Source organism: Pelobates fuscus, chromosome 10, assembly GCF_036172605.1.
Source record: "Pelobates fuscus isolate aPelFus1 chromosome 10, aPelFus1.pri, whole genome shotgun sequence".
Taxonomy (NCBI): Eukaryota; Metazoa; Chordata; class Amphibia; order Anura; family Pelobatidae; genus Pelobates; species Pelobates fuscus.
The window spans coordinates 72,563,362-72,583,691 of record NC_086326.1 but is presented as its reverse complement, the minus strand read 5'-3'; the positions used below and the strand labels follow the sequence as shown (position 1 = coordinate 72,583,691).

The 20,330-nt window shown below is 43.0% G+C and overlaps 1 protein-coding gene across 1 annotated transcript in view; it reads right to left on the bottom strand.

Annotated features, from left to right (window-relative positions):
- PKD2L1 (polycystin 2 like 1, transient receptor potential cation channel) overlaps window positions 1-18,946 on the bottom strand; it is a 67,196-nt gene extending 48,250 nt beyond the window's left edge. The window contains exons 1-2 of the mRNA XM_063435075.1: window positions 18,564-18,946; window positions 10,103-10,216 (exon numbers count right to left, since the gene is read on the bottom strand). Coding sequence (XP_063291145.1) covers window positions 10,103-10,216; window positions 18,564-18,843 — 394 coding nt within the window. The 5' untranslated portion in view covers window positions 18,844-18,946. The remainder of the gene's footprint in view (window positions 1-10,102; window positions 10,217-18,563) is intronic.
- Between the last annotated feature and the right edge of the window lie 1,384 nt (window positions 18,947-20,330).

Genomic DNA, 20,330 nt, shown 5'->3' with positions numbered 1-20,330 from the left:
CTCTGGGTGGCCGCCATTCGGGAAACAAACACGTGGCGGCGGCCATCTTAAACTACCGAACAGCGGTGTTTTGCCGTCGAGTGTCTGGAACTAAAATCGGACACTTGACTAGGCAAACACCGCTGAGACCTCCATACTTCCAGAAATTCGTATGGAAACTACCGAATGACCTGCCGTTCGGTAGAAAGAGCCCCATAAACAAGGGAATTCATTCAAACCCTCTCCAGGCTCTATAACACAGGCAATTCGCCTGTTTTCATTCCCTTGTTTGTGACCGACCGCAGGGCCAAAATGCATGGAACTGTTTTCGGATACTTTACCCATGCGGTCGGTCAAATCTTTGGAACCCCATATCTCACGAACCATTCATCCGAATGGGCTAATTTTTAAGTATGTTGGTCCCCCAGAATAGAGCTATCTGGGGATGTTGGATTTGTGGATGTACCCCAAGTATTTAGGGTACATCCAAAACTCGGGGAAAACTGTGTACACAATAAGGGGATTATGATGCTAGAGGAGGGGAGGAGATCTGTGGGAGGTTACTACTTAGAGATTGGATAATGTCTTAAGTGTTAGAACCTCCTCCCTTGCATGGGAGAGGGCTTTATAAGGAACTGTGGAATAAAGCTTGTCAGTCTACTCCTGAAACTGTGTGTCGTCCAGTTATTGGGATTGCGATGGGGATACTGCTGTATTACTTTACCTGCTGGAATCCTTGCCTATGGACTTAACATCACCTTGTTCCTGAGCCTCACTGGAATCTCTAGTGGAGAATAGCTGTGCAAGATCGGCTCTCCGCTACAAGTGTCACTAATAATATACTAGATTGCCTACTTACAATTAGATGAGGATGATGATGGGCTGCAGTTTGGCTCCACTGGTCTGGTGTAGAACAGGACCCCTCTGGAGGCTGTTTGCAACTGTGGTCACAAAATTCAACGTTCTGGGAGAATTGGAAGCAGCTCCATTTTTTGGTGGCCTCTTACACAGCTCAAGGTCTGGGCCCCAGTGCCTGACGGTTAGTATGCCCATAAGGCCCACTCATAAGTCTTCTTACATGTTCCACCCACCCATGAGCTCGCCCACAGGGAGTGGAGTGTGTAGGGGATGTGTTATGTGTTATCTCATATGTGTGCTTATGGTATGTAGTGTATAGGGATACCAGTTTGTGCAGGTGATGCAGTGTGTTTGTGTGTAGTGGAAGCAGTGTGTATTTGTGTATAAGGGATGTATTATGTGTTTCTGGTTGTGTGTGAGGGATGCATTGTGTGAATCTGTGTTTGTATGCATAAGGGATGCAAGGTGTGTGTCTGTATGTGTGTGCATTGAGTGTAAGAGATGCATTGTGTTTCTGTGTGTATGTAAGAAAAACATTTGTTTGCATGTGTGTGTAAGGGTTTGCATTGTATGTTTCTGTGTATGTGTGCAAATGATGCATTGTCTTTGTGTGTAAGGGTTGCATTGTGTGTGTGTGTAATGGATGCATTGTGTGTTTCTCTGTGTGTAAGGGAAGCATGTTCTGTTTCTGTGTATGTATAGGGATGCATTGTGTGTTTCTGTGTATGTATGTATAGGGGTGCATTGTGTGTTTCTGTGTATGTATAGGGGTGCATTGTGTGTTTCTGTGTATGTATAGGGGTGCATTGTGTGTTTCTGTGTATGTATAGGGGTGCATTGTGTGTTTCTGTGTATGTATAGGGATGCATTGTGTGTTTCTGTGTATGTATAGGGATGCATTGTGTGTGTGTGTGTGTGTGTGTGCGCGTAGTGTTAAAGAGCTCCCTGTCTTGCCCCCTGTCCTATAGAGCTGTCCCTTCTGTCCCTTAGAGCTCTCCCCTGCCCCTTAGTGGTCTCTCCTCTCCCCCACCCTCCCCTAGCGGTCTCTTCTCACACTCACCCACCCTCCCTGTGCTCTTCTCATACCCCCTCCACCTTCCCTGTGTTCTTCTCACTCCTCCCTCTGTGTGTTCTCACCCCCCCCTGTGTTCTTCTTACCCCCCCTCCTCCCTGTGTTCTTCTTACTCCCCCCCTTGTTCTTCTTAACCCCCTCTTCTTCTTACCCCCTTCTTCTAATTACTCCCCACTCTTGTTCTTACTCCCCCTTCTTCTTATCTCCCCTCCTTCTTACTCCCCCCTCCCCTCTTCTTACTCCCCCCTCCCCTCTTCTTACTCTCCCCCCCTAACCTCTTCTTACTATCCCCCCTCCCCTCTTCTTACTATCCCCCCCTCCCCTCTTCTTACTCTCCCCCCTCCCCTCTTCTTACTCTCCCCCCCTCCCCTCTTCTTACTCTCCCCCCTCCCCTCTTCTTACTCTCCCCCCTCCCCTCTTCTTACTCTCCCCCCTCCCCTCTTCTTACTCTCCCCCCTCTTCTTACTCTCCCCCCTCCCCTCTTCTTACTCTCCCCCCCTCCCCTCTTCTTACTCTCCCCCCCTCCCCTCTTCTTACTCTCCCCCCTCCCCTCTTCTTACTCTCCCCCCCTCCCCTCTTCTTACTCTCCCCCTCTTCTTACTCTCCCTCTTCTTACTCTCCCCCCCTCCCCTCTTCTTACTCTCCCCCCTCCCCTCTTCTTACTCTCCCCCCCTCCCCTCTTCTTACTCTCCCCCCTCCCCTCTTCTTACTCTCCCCCTCCCCTCTTCTTACTCTCCCCCCTCCCCTCTTCTTACTCTCCCCCCTCCCCTCTTCTTACTCTCCCCCTCCCCTCTTCTTACTCACCCCCCTCCCCTCTTCTTACTCTCCCCCCTCCCCTCTTCTTACTCTCCCCCCTCCCCTATTCTTACTCTCCCCCCCTCTTCTTACTCTCCCCCTCCCCTCTTCTTACTCTCCCCCCCTACCCTCTTCTTACTCTCCCCCCTACCCTCTTCTTACTCTCCCCCCTACCCTCTTCTTACTCTCCCCCCTCCCCTCTTCTTACTCTCCCCCCTCCCCTCTTCTTACTCTCCCCCCCTCCCCTCTTCTTACTCTCCCCTCTTCTTACTCTCCCACCTTCTTACTCTCCCCCCCTCCCCTCTTCTTACTCTCCCCCCTCCCCTCTTCTTACTCTCCCCCCTCCCCTCTTCTTACTCTCCCCCCTCCCCTCTTCTTACTCTCCCCCGCTCCCCTCTTCTTACTCTCCCCCCTCCCCTCTTCTTACTCTCCCCCCTCCCCTCTTCTTACTCTCCCCCCCTCCCCTCTTCTTACTCTCCCCCCCTCCCCTCTTCTTACTCTCCCCCCCCCCTCTTCTTACTCTCCCCCCCTCCCCTCTTCTTACTCTCCCCCCCTCCCCTCTTCTTACTCTCCCCCCTCCCCTCCCCTCCCCTCCCCTTACTCTCCCCCCTCCCCTCCCCTTACTCTCCCCCCTCCTCTTACTCTCCCCCCTCCCCTCCCCTCTTCTTACTCTCCCCCCTCCCCTCTTCTTACTCTCCCCCCCTCCCCTCCCCTCTTCTTACTCTCCCCCCTCCCCTCTTCTTACTCTCCCCCCCTCCCCTCTTCTTACTCTCCCCCCCTCCCCTCTTCTTACTCTCCCCCCTCCCCTCTTCTTACTCTCCCCCTCCCCTCTTTTTACTCTTCCCCCCCTCCCCTCTTTTTACTCTTCCCCCCCTCCCCTCTTTTTACTCTTCCCCCCCCTCCCCTCTTTTTACTCTTCCCCCCTCCCCTCTTTTTACTCTTCCCCCCCTCCCCTCTTTTTACTCTTCCCCCCCTCCCCTCTTTTTACTCTCCCCCCCCTCTTCTTACCCCCTCCACTGTAGGTGGCCGAGCTGCACTCCAGTCCGCGGTCCCGGCCGGAGTGATAGGAAGGTGCTCAGTGTGCACCTTCCTGTCAGTCCGGCCGGGTACAGGAAACAGAAACTCCTGTTCCGCGCGGAACAGGAGTTTCTGTTTCCTGTACCTGGCCGGACTGACAGGAAGGTGCACACTCAGTGTGCACCTTCCCATCACTCCGGCCGGGACCGCGGACCGGAGTGCAGCTCGGCCACCTACAGGGGAGGGGAGGGAGGGAAAAGCAGCTGCAGCCGCCTGAGCGCTCTTTACAGAGCGCTCGGCGGCTGCAGCATTTAAAGGGCCGGCCCGCCGCGGCCGGTCCTAAAATAATTTCGGGCAGCCTGGGGGGCAATTGCCTCCCTGCCCCCCGGCCCAGCCCGCCCCTGGCTGTAACAGGCATGCACAGCACATGAGCTGTAACAGGCATGCACAGCACATGAGGTGTAACAGGCATGCACAGCACATGAGGTGTAACAGGCATGCACAGCACATGAGCTGTAACAGGCATGCACAGCACATGAGCTGTAACAGGCATGCACAGCACATGAGCTGGCATGAAAAGATACCCCACAATGCAAAACACACAGTAACAGGCATGCACAGCACATGAGCTGGCATGGAAATCACCCCCAGAATGCAGAACACACAGTAAAAGGCATGCAAACAAGCAAGCTCAGCTCCCTACCTTTCCACTTCTTGAGATGCACCAAAAAGGCTCCAAACCCTGCTGCAAAAGGCTCCGAAAGGCTCCACAACTTGCTGCAAAAGGCTCCGAAAGGCTCCACAACTTGCTGCAAATGGCTCCATGAGGCTCCACAACTTGCTGCAAATGGCTCCAAAAGGCTCAACAACTTGCTGCAAATGGCTCCAACAGGCTCAACAACTTGCTGCAAATGGCTCCAAAAGGCTCAACAACTTGCTGCAAATGGCTCCAAAAGGCTCAACAACTTGCTGCAAATGGCTCCAAAACCTCTCCAACACCTCCACACTACACACTCACGTGCTACCCACACTTCAGTATGCAGGGGGCGGAGCTATAAACCGGGCAAAACGGGTAAACCGAGGCATTTTTTTTTACGAATTTTCATTCGTAAACCGAATTTTCCATTTACCGAGGCGTTCGTTAACCGAGGTTCCACTGTACAATAAACTAACATTTTTCATCCAATTAAAAGTTTATTAAAGCCTCTCTTTCTAAATAATGATGTGGATCTTTTAAAAAAAAAAAAAAAATTCAAGAATCCCTATTTAACCTCAATGCTCTCAAATAATTATTCAGTATTACCCTAGGAGAATAAGCTTTTTTTTTTTTCAAAAAAAGACGAGACAGGATTAAAGCTTCCTCCTCAAAGTTGTCTTAAAAGGAATGGTCTCGGCATAGCCTTGTGAATTCCCCAAACGGATGTTACTTGGCCATGTGGGATGGTTTTCACTATGGGCATAAAAATGCCTGACTGTTTCTATCCAATTTCTTATCATTAGTAGTGTTTACGGTTCTTAAAGTTCCCTTCACTTTATTTGATGTAAAGTACAAACCAAACACATTATGATTAGTTAACACTAAAAAAGGGTCAACCCTTCCCCGAATAATAAGTATGTTGTCTATGAAATGGGGATAAAGGGTTAATCTGTACCTGCGTGGATTGGAATTGAACATGTTACAACATTTTTAGTGGACACTGGCTTTGGACATTTTACCAAGGGATTCTTCACCATGTACCAGCATGTGGTGTTCCCACTATAATGAGACTTTGAACTGTTGATCATGGATTATAAAGTATATTGAAGACCGGTACACTTTCTATTTTTGCTTACACTGATCAGCCACAAGATTAAAACCAAGGACAGGTGAAGCAAAAACCATTGATTATATATTGTTGCAATGGCTTACAGCTCATGTGCTGTGTATGCCTGTTACAGCTCATGTGCTGTGCATGCCTGTTACAGCTCATGTGCTGTGCATGGCTTTTACTGTGGTTTCCATGCCAGCTCATGTGCTGTGGATGCCTTTTACTGTGTGTTTTGCATTGTGGGGTTGTTTTCCATGCCAGCTCATGTGGGTGTAAAGCATCTTTAATTTTTTTTTGCATACTTAGGGATGGTGGTGTCATGGCACCCTAGAAAGCAGCGGAAGCTGGGAAGAGGAAGAAGGTGATGATTCTGCTTGAGGACAAGAAGGAAATCATCAGGAAGCATGAAGGAGGAATGCGATTGACCGACCTTGCCAAAGAGTATGGAAGGAGTGCATCCACAATCGGTACAATCCTAAAAATGAAAGAGAAGATTACTGGGAGAGATGCAGCCAAGGGAGTCACCAGGGTCTCCAAGCAACGCCCACCTGTTCTGGACGAGGTCGAGAAGTTGCTCCTGCTCTGGATTGAACAGAAGCAGCGTGCAGGGGACTCAGTGACCAAGGCGATCATCTGCGAAAAAGCCAAGGCCTTGCACGCTGACCTCCTCAAACAACAGCCAGGAACGTCAGCAGATGCAGAAGGCTTCAAGGCCAGCAGGGGGTGGTTCGAAAGGTTCAAGAACAGATCTGGCATCCACAGTGTGGTCAGGCATGGAGAGGCTGCAAGTTCCGATGTTGCTGCAGCTGAAGAATTTGCTACGGAGTTCCTGGAGGTCATAGTTTCAGAGGTATACCTTCCTCAGCAGGTCTTCAACTGCAACGAGACTGGACTCTTCTGGAAGAGGATGCCAAAGCGTACCTTCATCACAGAAGAGGAGACCTCATTGCCTGGCCACAAGCCGATGAAGGACCGTCTTATCCTCCTGTTCTGCGCCAACGCCAGTGGGGACCTTAAGATCAAGCCTCTGCTTGTCTACCATTCAGAGAACCCACGGGCCTTCAAGAAACACAAGGTGAACAAGGAGCAGTTGAGCGTTTTGTGGCAGTCTAACGCAAAGGCTTGGGTCACACGCCTCTTGTTTGTGAAGTGGGTCAATGCGGTTTTTGGTCCTGCTGTGAAGAAGTACCTTCTGGACAATAACCTGCCACTCAAGGCCATGCTGCTCATGGACAATGCTCCTGCCCATCCTCCAGGCCTCGAGGAAGACTTGCTGGAGGACTTTAATTTCAGCAAGGTCATGTTCCTTCCGCCTAACACCACCCCACTACTCCAGCCAATGGACCAGCAGGTCATCTCCAATTTTAAAAAACTCTACACAAGGGAGCTTTTCCGGCGATGCTTTGAGATGACAGATCGCTCAAGCCTCACCCTCCATGAATTTTGGAGAGAGCATTTTGACATTGTGAGCTGTCTGCAGATTATCACCATTGCCTGGGCCGGGGTCAGCCAGACAAACCTAAATTCTGCTTGGCGCAACCTTTGGCCAGACTGTGTTGTAAAACCTGCCTCCAGTGCTTCTGCACCTGCACCAGAGTCAACAGTGTTGGAGGAAATTGTTTCCTTGGGGAGGACCATGGGCCTGGAGGTGACTGAGGAGGATGTCTACGAGCTGGTGGAGGAACACAACCGTGACCTAACCACCGAGGAGCTGGTGGAATTGCAGAAGGAGTCGATGGAGGAGCAGATCGCATTTGAGGAGGAGGAGGAAATGAGTGAGGAACAGCTCTCTTCCACGGAACTCAAGGAGGCATGCCAAATGTGGGTAAACCTACAGACTTTTGTACAGCAGCACCACCCAGATAAGGCTCTAGCCCACAGACTTGTGAGCAGTTTTGACACAGACATCATGTCCCCTTTCCGAGGGATGCTTAAAAGGCGCCAGAGGCAGCAGACAATGGAAAGGTTCCTACAAAAACAGCCTAGACATGAAGAAGAACCTGCTTGTGTTAGTGCTGCCCAATTGCCCTCGTCCTCCTCATCTTCCAAACAGTGTTGAAATTGTTTTGCTATTTTCCATGTTTTCCCTGTTGACGTGTGATTTATGTACAGTTAAAGTGTACTGTACCATGTTACCAACAGTCTGCCATGTTTTAAAAGTTGATGTGTGATGTTTTAAAACATAAAGTTGGATGTTTGAAATGTTATTTCTTGATTAACCATGTCCCTGTACAGTATTTATGCCTTTAAAGTGCACTTTATAAAAAGAGTTTTGAACAGATAAAATACTTTATTTGACTTTTTTCTCACCTCCGGAACGCATTAATTGTTTTTCAATGCATTCCTATGGGAAACCGTGTTTCGGTTTACGAATTTTTCGCAATACGAAATGTCCCGGAGAACGCATTAAATTCGTAAACCGAGGTCCCACTGTATTATTATTAAATTATTGAGCTGCTTGAAGAAATGGAGGCTTGCGATAAATATTAGATATTAGTCCCTTTAAATGTTGGCGAGACCTTTTGAAACCGTGTTTTACATTTGTAGGATTGACCCTTTACTTAATTGGAAGGGAGGGTTTAAAGGGGGGTTTAAATCGAGGCTTGCTCTGCATACACTTATAATTCCATTTTGATAAAGTCCATCAGGAAGACAAATATTGAAGGTGATCAGTGTTATGACGTCACATGCTGTTCAAGTGAGATGGAGGTTGAACCTGTACAGTTTGCGGTGGGGGGAAAGCACCCGATTTTTTCTTCTTAGTTGTCAAACGGTATGTTTTTATATGAGAAGTTTTTACAGACTGCCATTTTAACAAGAGATTCTTCACTAGGTACCAGCAAGAGCGGTTTACCCTACAACTGTACTGTTTACCCTAGAGTGTATTTTATATCGGTGTTAATTTTGTTTATGCTTGTCGTGTACAGTATAGCGTGTTTATTTAAGTGCATTTAACCCTTTAAGGACCAAACTTGTGGAATAAAAGGGAATCATGACATGTCACACATGTCGTGTGTCCTTAAGGGGTTAAAGGTTGGATTTTTACTACGTGCCAAATTATACATAAGTAACCTGCAGAAAGATACCTTTTAGATACTTTTTAAACAATACATATTGGCTACCTATATACCTATATGTGGGGCACCCTTTTGCTAGTAAGTGTTCTCGTATTGGATCCAAAGTCGCCTCGTTTTCGAAGGGTAACTGCCTTTTTAATTTTTTTTATTGTGATTACAAATCTAGGGACCTATTTTTTCTATCATTAGATACAACGTGCTCGCAAAATTCTGGCTGGTAAAGTCGATAGAAGATGTATTTTTATTGCACGAAATCAAGCAATCCATTCATGAGGAATTAAACAGGTGTATCTAAAGTACAATAGTGCTATACCATATCAAGTAAACACATGCATTCAATAATGTTTACTTTCTAAATACTAAGCACTGAACAAACATTTTTTTTAAAAACCTTCCATTTGTGTAATTCAATCTACAGCAGGACTCTCTTTGCTCTGGTAAACTATTCCCTCGGTAGTAGCTGCCCGATTCAAAATGTTTTAGTATTTTGTAATGATGATGGCCATCTATAAAAACCACAAAAATGAAATTGTTTAAATGGATATAATTTGGAATGGATAAGAACCCGCTGTGAGATCTCCGCGCTAAATGCCACGTTTCACCAAACCCTAAAATAAGTTCTGATACCTGATGGTAGGAACCATGAGCCACTGGTTAGTGAATTCACTCTTAGGTTAACTCTATAAACTGGGAATGGTGGAGTATTAAGAAGTATAGAAGAAGTGTGTTCCAGCTTCTCAAGTCAATCTATTGAATAACTACTTTGAGCAATATGTTTACAAGTTACACTGCACTATATACAGGAGCCCAGTGGTCACCTACCAAACCCACACCATTTATGTGCCTTCAAGATTGGCTTTGGAACCACTGCTCTAGAACACCATGATAAGGTAGCAAATAAACCTGCATTAAATATGATAAAAGTTTACTGTCATTAAAGGGACACACCAATACCCAAATATAGAATAAATAAAATCCACTGTTTCGTAGCTATACCCCAAATGAAAACATGAATGCTTGTAATTATGCTTTTTTTCCCATTGGAAGTTATATCTAAAATCAGTTTGCAAAACCTGCAGATCTCTCGTCTGCAGCCATTGCAATCCCTCCCCTTCAAACCCCACCCAGATGTTCTGTGGCTGTCCAATCACAGACTTCCCAATGCAACTCAATAGGAAGTCTTTGCAAGGCAGGTAGTAACAGAACCAGTTGTTTGCTTGAAAAGCCAGGTGGATGTAACAGTATAATTGATAAAAGTGTAAATTTCTTTTGAAATCTGTGCTACTTGTAAGCAAAAACAAAAACAAAATACACCCTTTAAATGTCTGTGTATTTATTTTTCCAGTTCATAAAAAAAAAAAAACAACACAAACACACACATATATTTTGGTAAAGAGAAACCTCCCAGTTGCTCTTATTTTAAGAAGAGCACCATTTTTACTGTCCTGACACAGCGAGCACTACATACACAGTACATTATCCATATAAACACTTACAGAGACAGATGTCCATCAGGAAGACTATGTACACCAGTAGTTCTCGCAGGGTGGTCTTTACATAAAGTTCTCTGTTTTCAGCTGTATCTTCGGTTAGAGTTGTTCCCCAAAGTCCTGGAAACCAGAGAGGAAAAGTAGATATATTTATTTATTTTCACTATAAAAAAATCTTTTAATGAAAGACTAGGTTGCTGAATTTCTTTTTATGTTTTCTACTTCTGTAAATAGCCTTTATGGTGCGGGCTTCTTTTTTTATTTTTTATTAACCGTGGTCTTGGCTAATCTTGTATCAGTAGCATAAAAAAAGAAAACACAACTGGATCCATTGTATAATTTTTTTAAAATTTCAATCGGTTATCTAACCAACAAGTACATGCAACAAGGCAAGTTGTACATACAGGAACAGAAGGTGGTCTAGGCCCTGCTTAGATCTTACATTCTAAAGGGATTCACTGAGCAGCGGCCTGGAAGAGCATTTAATGTGACCTGCACCAACTGGAGGAGTGGTCCACACACTCCTCTACTGAACCATCAGGGATGCTCTGGGAGCCCAAGCATTTTTAGATTTTTTTTCTTAAAACAATTGGATGGAAAATCTCACACACAGCCAATCTCACACACACCCCACTCAGTCAGTTCCACCACACTAAATCAAACAAATAAATAAATCAGGGATCAATCAGACTCAACTCTTAAAATTCACAACTGAATGCTAAAATCCAGAATGTTGACCTAATGTGAACTGAATTCGAGTGGTAAAAACAAACACTCAGCTGGAATTTGGTCAAATAAATTTTGACCGGAATTTGCTTCAGTAAATATAGAATTGCTTTATATATGTGGAAGGCGTATGCCTGAATTTGTGGGAGGGGTTATTTTCCTATTTAAACCCCCAGTAACCCCAGCTTACCTATCGTCGCCGTCTGGAAGTTCCCGTCCCACCTCACCCTTTATTATTTTCAATAACATACCAGGTGGGCCCTCTTTTTCAGGCCTGACCTCTCGTTGGTTTCGGCACACCTCAACCGACTTTGGTCCTTATCGAACTACATACTTTTAATTGTACGTCCTCTAATTACCCCGTACACAAATATATAAACATATAACTGTTATGAATATAAGTAAAAGTACAGTAGGTGCATTTTCACACTTTTCCAGTTAGTCCAAATCCTTTTTTCCGAATACTTTGCATGGAGCATATTTGGTCAGAGTCAAAACTGCTGCAATGACGAAATTCGATCGGACTGAATAAAATTGTTTTCTTCTAACAAAACGATTCAGCCCAAACACATTTTTCTGCTGTGCACTGGATCATTGCACCTTATTCTCAATTCACTTTTAAATGTGACCATAAACTTAATCCAAAAACCTAACCTCTAACCTTAATACCTAAACCAAAAACCTAACCTCTAAAATTATTAAAAGGAAATAAAGAAATATAGTAACGGGGGGAAAGGGACTCTATCTGAAATGCTTCATAGTGTTCAAAACTGTTGAACAAAGATTTCAAAATTATATTTTAGGGAACTATGAGCATAAACAGTTACTTGTGTCTTTTGTATGCAAGCGTAGATAAATGGATGGACTCTTCTAATTGTAATAGTATTAGTAAAAATGTAATGCTTGGATCTGGGGCCCTTGGGACAGAAATATATTAACCATAGGGTCTTTATGGTTACCAGCACCCTGCCTGTGCCTCAACATTAGCTCACCAAGAACCTTTACACTTTAATCAAAGGATATAATTTAGTATGTTATGCATTACATAATCCGAGGGCAGCTGCCAAAAAAATACATCTCCCAGCCTGGGCAACAGCTGCTCATTTTTATTTCAACCCTTTAATTATATAAAACAACAAAATTCTGTATTCTTGGATCCTCTTATCATTAGGCTTATCATTATCAATAGTGATTTATTTAGGTTTAGCCATTGAAGGCTATATACACCCTTTGCATATAATTTACCACCCTTAGATACACATACAACTAGCCATTCACCTGGGAATACAATCATTCCTACATACATAGATACATACAGTCCCAAGCAGAACATAGACACAGTCACCTAGACACACACTATCACACACAGTTACATGCACACAACTTTCCACAACCTTGGACTTGGTGATATCCACTCAACTTTCATTTAGTGTCTCCTTTTGTACCACCTATTCCCCACTGTGGTCTTAGCTAGTGTTCCCAAGGCTTTGTTCTTGCACCCCTTTTGTTCTTCATTTGCACTCAGTAATCTAATTGACTCTTTTGGATTTCAATACCACTTATTTGCTGACGATACTCAGATTTACCTCTACTCCCCTGACCACTCTCCTGGCCTCCTGTCTTGTTATACAAACAGCCTCTCTTCCATCTGTAACATTCCGCTAAATATTTATCTTTCTAAAACTGAACTCTTTATCTCACCCCCTACACAAATGGTCCACCGCCATCTATCTCTCTGCACGTCAATGGGACACCTATTACTCCAAAGCCCAAAGTTTCCTGCCTTGGATTTACTTTTGACTCAGATATTACCTTTTCCCCCCTCATCCAGTCTGTCTCCAAACCCTGTGACTTCAACCTTAAAAAATCTTGCTCATATTCACCCTTTTCTAACTCAAAATACGGCTAAGGCACTTGTTCATGCTCTCATTTCCCAACTTGACTATTGCAACTCACTACACATGAGCCTTCCAAATACCCTCATTGCGCCACTTCAGTTTCTGATGAAGGCTGCCGACAGGTTCATCTTTCTGGCTGACTGCAACACCCACACCTCACCTCTTCGTCAAGCATTAGATTAGAGTCCTGTTCCCTTCAGGATCCAATTCCAACTGCTAGCGTTTTACCTACAAAGTCCTCAATAATTCCACTCCTTGCTACATTTCCTCTGTACTCAATAAATCCTCCTTTTCTTGTTCCCTTCATTCTGCAAACGACCTCCTCCGGTCATCTACTCATTCCCACACTGTCAACTGTCATTGGCAGGAATTTTCAAGTGCTGCCCCATTCCTACAGAATTCCCTACACCAAGCCATCAGACTTTTCCCTAGCCTCCTGTCCTTTAAGAAGTCACTAAAAACATACCTCTTTAGGAACTCCTACCATCTTCTTGTGTGATTCTTATCTCATCACAATTGTTATCCTCCGTTCCCTAGCTTCCATAGCCCAGCTCAACCTCCTTCTACTGCTTGGTTCTTCCACACACCACTTTTACCGGTTTATTGTGACACGGGCATCTTATTCAACAAACCGACCTGCTGTTTCTTCACCCCTTCCTTATCAACTGTAAGCTTATTGGATCACTGCCTTCTTCACCCCTTGTCTCAGTTATGTCCTGTATGTGAATTCTAGACTCTAAATTCCAGAATTATAAAGAGCTGCAGAATGTGTTGGCGCTATATTGATGATGATGATAATAATAATAGAAGTACATACACAGACACACAATCACGCACAAACACACAATACACTGGGATATATGGGTTTATTTTGGCCTAGGTCAACAAGATCTAGGCCTGGGATTGCAGGATTTCAATTTATTTTTTTCAGCAGATAACTGCTTTTTATTGCAGCCGTCTACTTAATTAGTCCCACACATACATTATGTTAACATTTACAAAATAGAGGCACATAAAATTATGAAGATGGAAAGTTCATTTTTAGTCTATGGTAACGGAATTGCTTTTAGCCATATTTGTGAATACTGCAGTTTACATAATCAAGTTAGACCAGTTTTTTCTAGTACAAACCCATAATTCTGCTGGTTACAATGGCTAAAAAGATGCTTTGTTCATATTTTCCAGTTCACACAAGCTATGTATATATATATATATTTGTTCATATATCTGTTCATTTTGTTTGTCAACTACGAAATATCTACAGATTACGCAATAAGTTCTACATGTTTGTGTAAAAATAAAAACACACATGCACGGACTAGTTTGTGTGCTGCAAAATATTACATACTATACATATTAATATATGATTTTGCAGTACAGGGATAGACACATTTTGCCACCATTTGGTTCACAAATCAAGCGAGAAAAAAATAACAAACAGTGAAAATTGGAGGAGCAGTAAAAAAAAAAATCCTATAATCCTATAATTATATATAGTTATTAAAATATATAAATGCTGATATTTTTTTTCCTGTTCCTCATTTTTCCCTCTAATTGTCACTCTCACTGGATCTGTGAATAAAATTAACATTTAATGACTTTCCCCAAGTCATCAAAAATGTATTTTTTTTTTGTTAATTTCTTTTTTTTTTACCCTGAAGAATCCGACTATATTCGGGCATTGCCTGGTTGCTTTCTTGGTTTTGCGTTGGCATGGAGCTTTGCAGATATACGGAATTTGGCCGAACCGTCGATCGGCTCAATTCAAAATGCTCAACTCTACTAAACATGAATTGGGAGAATATAATGCCTTCCAGGGGTTCTGGAAACATTTATAAATCATTGCACCAAAGTTTATTACAGTGTCTCCAGAATGTCTCCATGTCATTAATTTCCCACAATACATAGTTCACCATAATGTACTTTATAATAGATCGCCACACACGTATACATATAGTCATAGAGTTTTAATTTTCTAAGGCAAACATATTAAGCAATCAGTGAACATTGCATTTAGGCCTAGATCAGGGGTAGGCAACCTTTTAGCAGCACTGTGCCGATGTAGGATTGTGATGTCCCGTAGCGTGCCGGTCCTATTTTTTTTTTTTTAAATGAGGTGTGTATGCTGCCGTATTCTGCTTGTGCTGTTTTTACTGTAATTGCTTTGTATCATTGTATTTGTGCGTATATGCAGGGCCGTCTTTAATATTGACTGGACCCTGGGCAAAGCATTTGCTTGGGGCCCCCTGGACCCTGTTCCCCCTCCCCAGGCGTGCAATCACGTCCTCCACCCCAACGCAGTGGCGGACCTAAAGTAGAGAGGTACAAGAATTTTCTGGGGGCCTCCCTGTCGCACGGGTGATTAAAAGGTAGATCCCCATCTGTCGTGCAACTCCAGAAATGCATTGACAGCTGGGGCTCTACCATTTTCCTATGTTTGCAGGTCTGTATTTATCACTAAGTAGTTTTTGTGTGTTTGAATGTAAACAGGTTTTTGTATGGAATATGTTTGTATGTGGTGTTGGCGTGATTGCAAGCATGTATTTGTGTAGTGTTGGTTTTTGAATGCAGGGGTGTATTTACATATAATTTTGGTGTGTAACACAGACATGTGTTTGTACGTAGTGTTGAAAATTGAATGCAGTGGTGTATTTGTGTGTACAGACATACTGACACACAGACATACTGACATACTGAAACACACACACAGATATACTGACACACACACAGACATACTGACACACATACTGACACACACAGACATACTGACACAGATATACTGACACACACAACATTTACACTTTAAAACCCACCCTCCAGTTTCCTACCTTTCCTACCTTTCCTACTGGTGGTTGAAGGTGTTGGGGGTTGGGGTCTGGCTCTCTCTGCTAGCCCCCCTCTACTCTGCCTACTCTTCTTTCCCACGCGCTCCTCTATTTGTGGGAGGAAGTGACGGCCGCGCATCACTTCCTCCCACAAATAGAGGAGCGCGTGGGAAAGAAGAGTAGGCAGAGTAGAGGGGGGCTAGCAGAGAGAGCCAGACCCCAACTCCCAACACCTTCAACCACCAGTAGGAAAGGTAGGAAACTGGAGGGTGGGTTTTAAAGTGTAAATGTTGTGTGTGTCAGTATGTCTGTGTTAAAGTGCCTCAGCGCGCTACCGTGCCCCTACTGACAGAAGCCCACCGCATGGCCCTTTGTGCGTGGGCCACCCGGGGGGCCTCCTTAGTGTGCGGATTACTGGCCGAGGGGTGAGAAATAGTTGAAGCCAGTGCAGCTGCTTCGGGCCCCCCAGGAGTAACTGGGCCCGGGGCAGCTGCCCCATTTGCCCCACGTTAAAGACGGCCCTGCGTATATGAGCTATTATATTGTATATGTTCATGAGTAGTTTATGGCATTGTGTATGATACATATGAATGTGGGCTGTGTATGGGGGCTGCTTGTGGAATTGTGTATGTGGATGGATATATCACATTGTGTGTTTGGTAGTGTGTGGGGGCTGTTTGGGGTATTGCATGTGAGAAGCTGCGTGTGGGGTTGTATGCATGTGGATTGTTAGTGGTGTTGCGTAGTGTGTATGGGCTGTCCCTATTATTTGTATGAGGGGAGGGTTATTCTGCATTTATGTGTATATCTAGCAATTCCAGTGGGGACCAGGCCAGCCAGGTACAACTGCGAGCTGCTCTACTACTGTGTGGATTCCCATTCACAAGTGCTGGGAGGAAGTGATCTGAGATCACTTTCTATACGTGCTGCAATGTATAAATTGAAGATTGTCCTTCAACTCCTTTTCGGATTAGCAGATATCTGAAGTTTTACTGGGACTCCTGATAGGCCAGAGCCTGTTTGGCTCTAGCAGCCTTGAGTGCCGTGCAAAGGCACCTCGAGTGCCATGCATGGCACTAGTGCCGTAGGTTGCCTACCCCTGGCCTAGATAGTCAAACCTGAAAACAATTCACCACAAAAGTATGATTTAGGACAGGCATAGGCAACCTTCGGCACTCCAGATGTTTTGGACTACACCTCCCATGATGCTTTACCAGCATTACGGGGGATGTAGTCCACAACATCTGGAGTGCCGAAGGTTGCCTACCCCTGATTTAGGATATATGTCCAACCAACTTCTTAACAAGATCGTCCATTCACTGACATAATGTCATGCTAGACACAGCACAGGAGCTCGGAATTGGGTAAATTTGGGTACATTTTGTTAATATAAATTGAAAAATTTGACAACCATTGAATAATTAATTGCAAGAATTAAGAGAGCCCTCTCCACTCCAAGAAATATGGTATATGAAATGGAAATTAGACATCATTTTCATCTTGTGCTTCTTTTTACGAGAAGTTCTGCTGGAATAGGTTTTGGAGAATCCTGATATTATTTGTCTCCATATTAGTGTATTGTCTTTTTAAAAGGAAACGTAATATCATCATTACCCAGAGGCAATAGTTTTAAAAAGTGATCATTAAGTGTAATGAACAATAAATTTAATAAAAACCCCTTTACAGCAGGGAAAAAAAACGTTGAGGCAGCCATCTTGATTTCTAACATGGGATTTTTGCAGACACATTGGTCCCAGCACTAATTGAGTTACTCAAACTTCTATGGAGTAGGATTCCCATGATGCATAGCCAGCAGGATTGTTAAACAACATTTATAGTCAGTGGTTGCTAAACTGCAAACGGTTTGTATTTTGTTGTGTATTATTGAGTTCCAGAGTTAATTCCGTGGAGTATTTGGCATCAGATCATTCAGTAACCTGTCCAAGGTCATATTAAAATTGATAAAGATAGCAAACAGGCTTTTTCAGGCAAGGCTTAGTATCACAGTTTTACAGAGATCTGCCAATGCAAAACCATCTAACAATGATGGTTTATAAAATACTAAAACGTAGTGTCCGGTGCTACACAATATGTGGATGCTATGTATAAATATTCAGGTGACAACACAATTAAAAGCATATAAAAAAAATGTAGAGTGTTATATATTGCTGGCCTCCATGCCAGTAAATAAGTTAAAATGACACTCCAAATTTTTCCTTTACACATTCTTTATTATTATTATTATTATTATTTATATATATATTGGCCTATAATTGAACAGATTATACATTAAGAAAATCCAACCAATGCCTGAATAGTCCTGCAAGTATTAGTCAATAATATACAGGCATTCATAGGCACTCATTCAAATAAATTAACAGCATTAAAAGGAAAAAAAGGTACAAATATTTTATCCAGTGTGTAGGTTTTTCATATGAATAAACATACAAAACATATAAAAGAATTTTGTGTGTATGTATAGGGGGAGCTGGTTTACATTTTATATATATATATATATATACACACATATACATACATACACACATGCACACAGTAAAAAAGAGAGAAAACATAAAAATGTGTCTTTTTATGTGTATTGTTAGAAGAAGAAAAAAGAGAGAATAACTGCTTTTACTATATACGGTTATTATAGCATACACACACTCACAAATGTGTTTGTATATATGATATAATTTGCCATAGGTATATTAATGCTGAGAATTCAGTATTCAGGTGTTTTGTCAACTATTCCCATATATTCCATGATCCCGTATAACTAAACTCTTCCTTGAAATGTCTTGAAGATATATTTACAAAGGAACATTGTCCTTAACTAACCTACAGCTATAATGCACAAGTGAAAAGTAGTATTTAAAAGTCCATAGAAAGGTAGTAGGTAACTTCTTAGCAGAAAATTCTATGTAGGGTCGAACAACATCATAAACATCAGTATCACAGCTGAAGTGTTTTAATATATTCCATAACATTCTTCCAACAGATTCATAAAACTCTCCTTACCTCTTATTCCTTTAGCAATGTGACAACAGCATAATGAACAGAAATTGGGTTTCTTGGGCCTCTGGTGCTCGCGATAGGGTGGTGGGTCTCCCAAATGGTCCATACTGTCATAAGGATTCTCCAGCATGGTTTTTGGATTGTAGATTGCTTTAATCTTTGGCGATGGAGAACCATCGTATGCTGGGTTATCCCAAGCTTTTTTCCCTAAATTATCCATTTCTTGTTCTTCTTCGGCTTTGAAATGATTTTCTGTTCTGCTTCTAAGTTTGGCAGGATTCATATTTTCTTTTTTTCCCCCTCAGTTCAATACACAATAGATTAGTTTCAGCAGATAAAAGTATTCTGACAGTGGACGAGTTAGATGGCCACCAGGCTCTGATAGATCTGAGAGAGCTGGGAGTGCACAGGTCTTTATATAGTGTCATTCAGACATGTTATATTGTCTCCAGCACAGAGCATCCAATTGTGAGAGGCAGGTTGCTTTGACTGCTGTTTATACAGTAATTGCAGTACATGTGATTCTACTAAACACATTACAAGTATGGGAGGGTATTTTGAAGGAATAGGGCACTGTAGTGCTCAGTAAACACAATGTCTAGTGATGATGAACTCGGACACAAACTATATAACTGTTACATGCTCTTTTTTTTTGTAGAATCTCTATTTATAAATGTTAAAAACAGATATAGTTCACCCAGTGTGAGATCTCGGTATTAAATCAGAATTGCCCTCTTACTCTGCAAATATTATAGCTTCAAATTAATTCTAGAGGATCAGCTAATTTATTGACATATCGTTTACTGTTGTTGGTACAGACTGGGTTGAAGAATATGAAACTAAAATACTAAAAGGTATTCAAATAAAATGAACACAACACACACCACCATGTGCCAAAAACACACAAGGCGTTGTACCCACATGAATCATGTAAGTGCAGTCCTGGACATGTGTAACCTTGTTACCAAGTTTTTGTTTTAAATGGAAAGCGTCATATGTTTTGTGTGCTTGTTCTCTGTTAGGTGTACAGCGCTATGGAATTAGCTGGCGCTATATAAATAAATATGTGTGGTTTGTTGAATATATGGGGAAAGCTCCATTTGCAATGACAAGTTTTTTTTTTATTTATTTTTTTGTGTGATTTGTTATTGTATCAATACTGTGTCGAAGAACTGGTACTGGAATAGGAACATGCATTTATATTTACTCATACATTCATATATACACACACCACTATCGATATACATACCCACACACATTTCAGTTCTGGACTCCTCTTATGGGTGGGATAAGTCTTTGTAAATGGTATAGGTTCTCTAGGTTCTCTCTGTAAAGGCACAAGTGGCCAAAAACATTTTTTGAGACCTGAGTGGGGATTTACCGAAGACAAAGCTATTGAGTTTCTCTAAGCTTTTGCCCCTTCTCAGAGTTCTCGTATTTTCTGTTTTTGTTACAGTGCATTTGCTTAGCCTCTGCCCAAGTTAAAAAGGTAATCAAGACGTGGACCCTATGCCCACTGTGCCTATAGAGGAATCAGGTACATTTTCATGACGGGGCACAAAGAAGGCCGAAATGATTGTCCAGGGTTGCTGTATCTCTTGTGCAGAGAGATTTATCCGGTATTTGGATCTGGACGGATCATGGGCAGGATGGTATAGGGTCTCTCTGTGATGCCACAAGTGAGAAATAGATTTTTGAGACAGGAGTGGCGACTAATTTCTTAGATTGTTGGTTTTGTTGCAATAATCAAAAGAAGCAAAAATCAAGGTG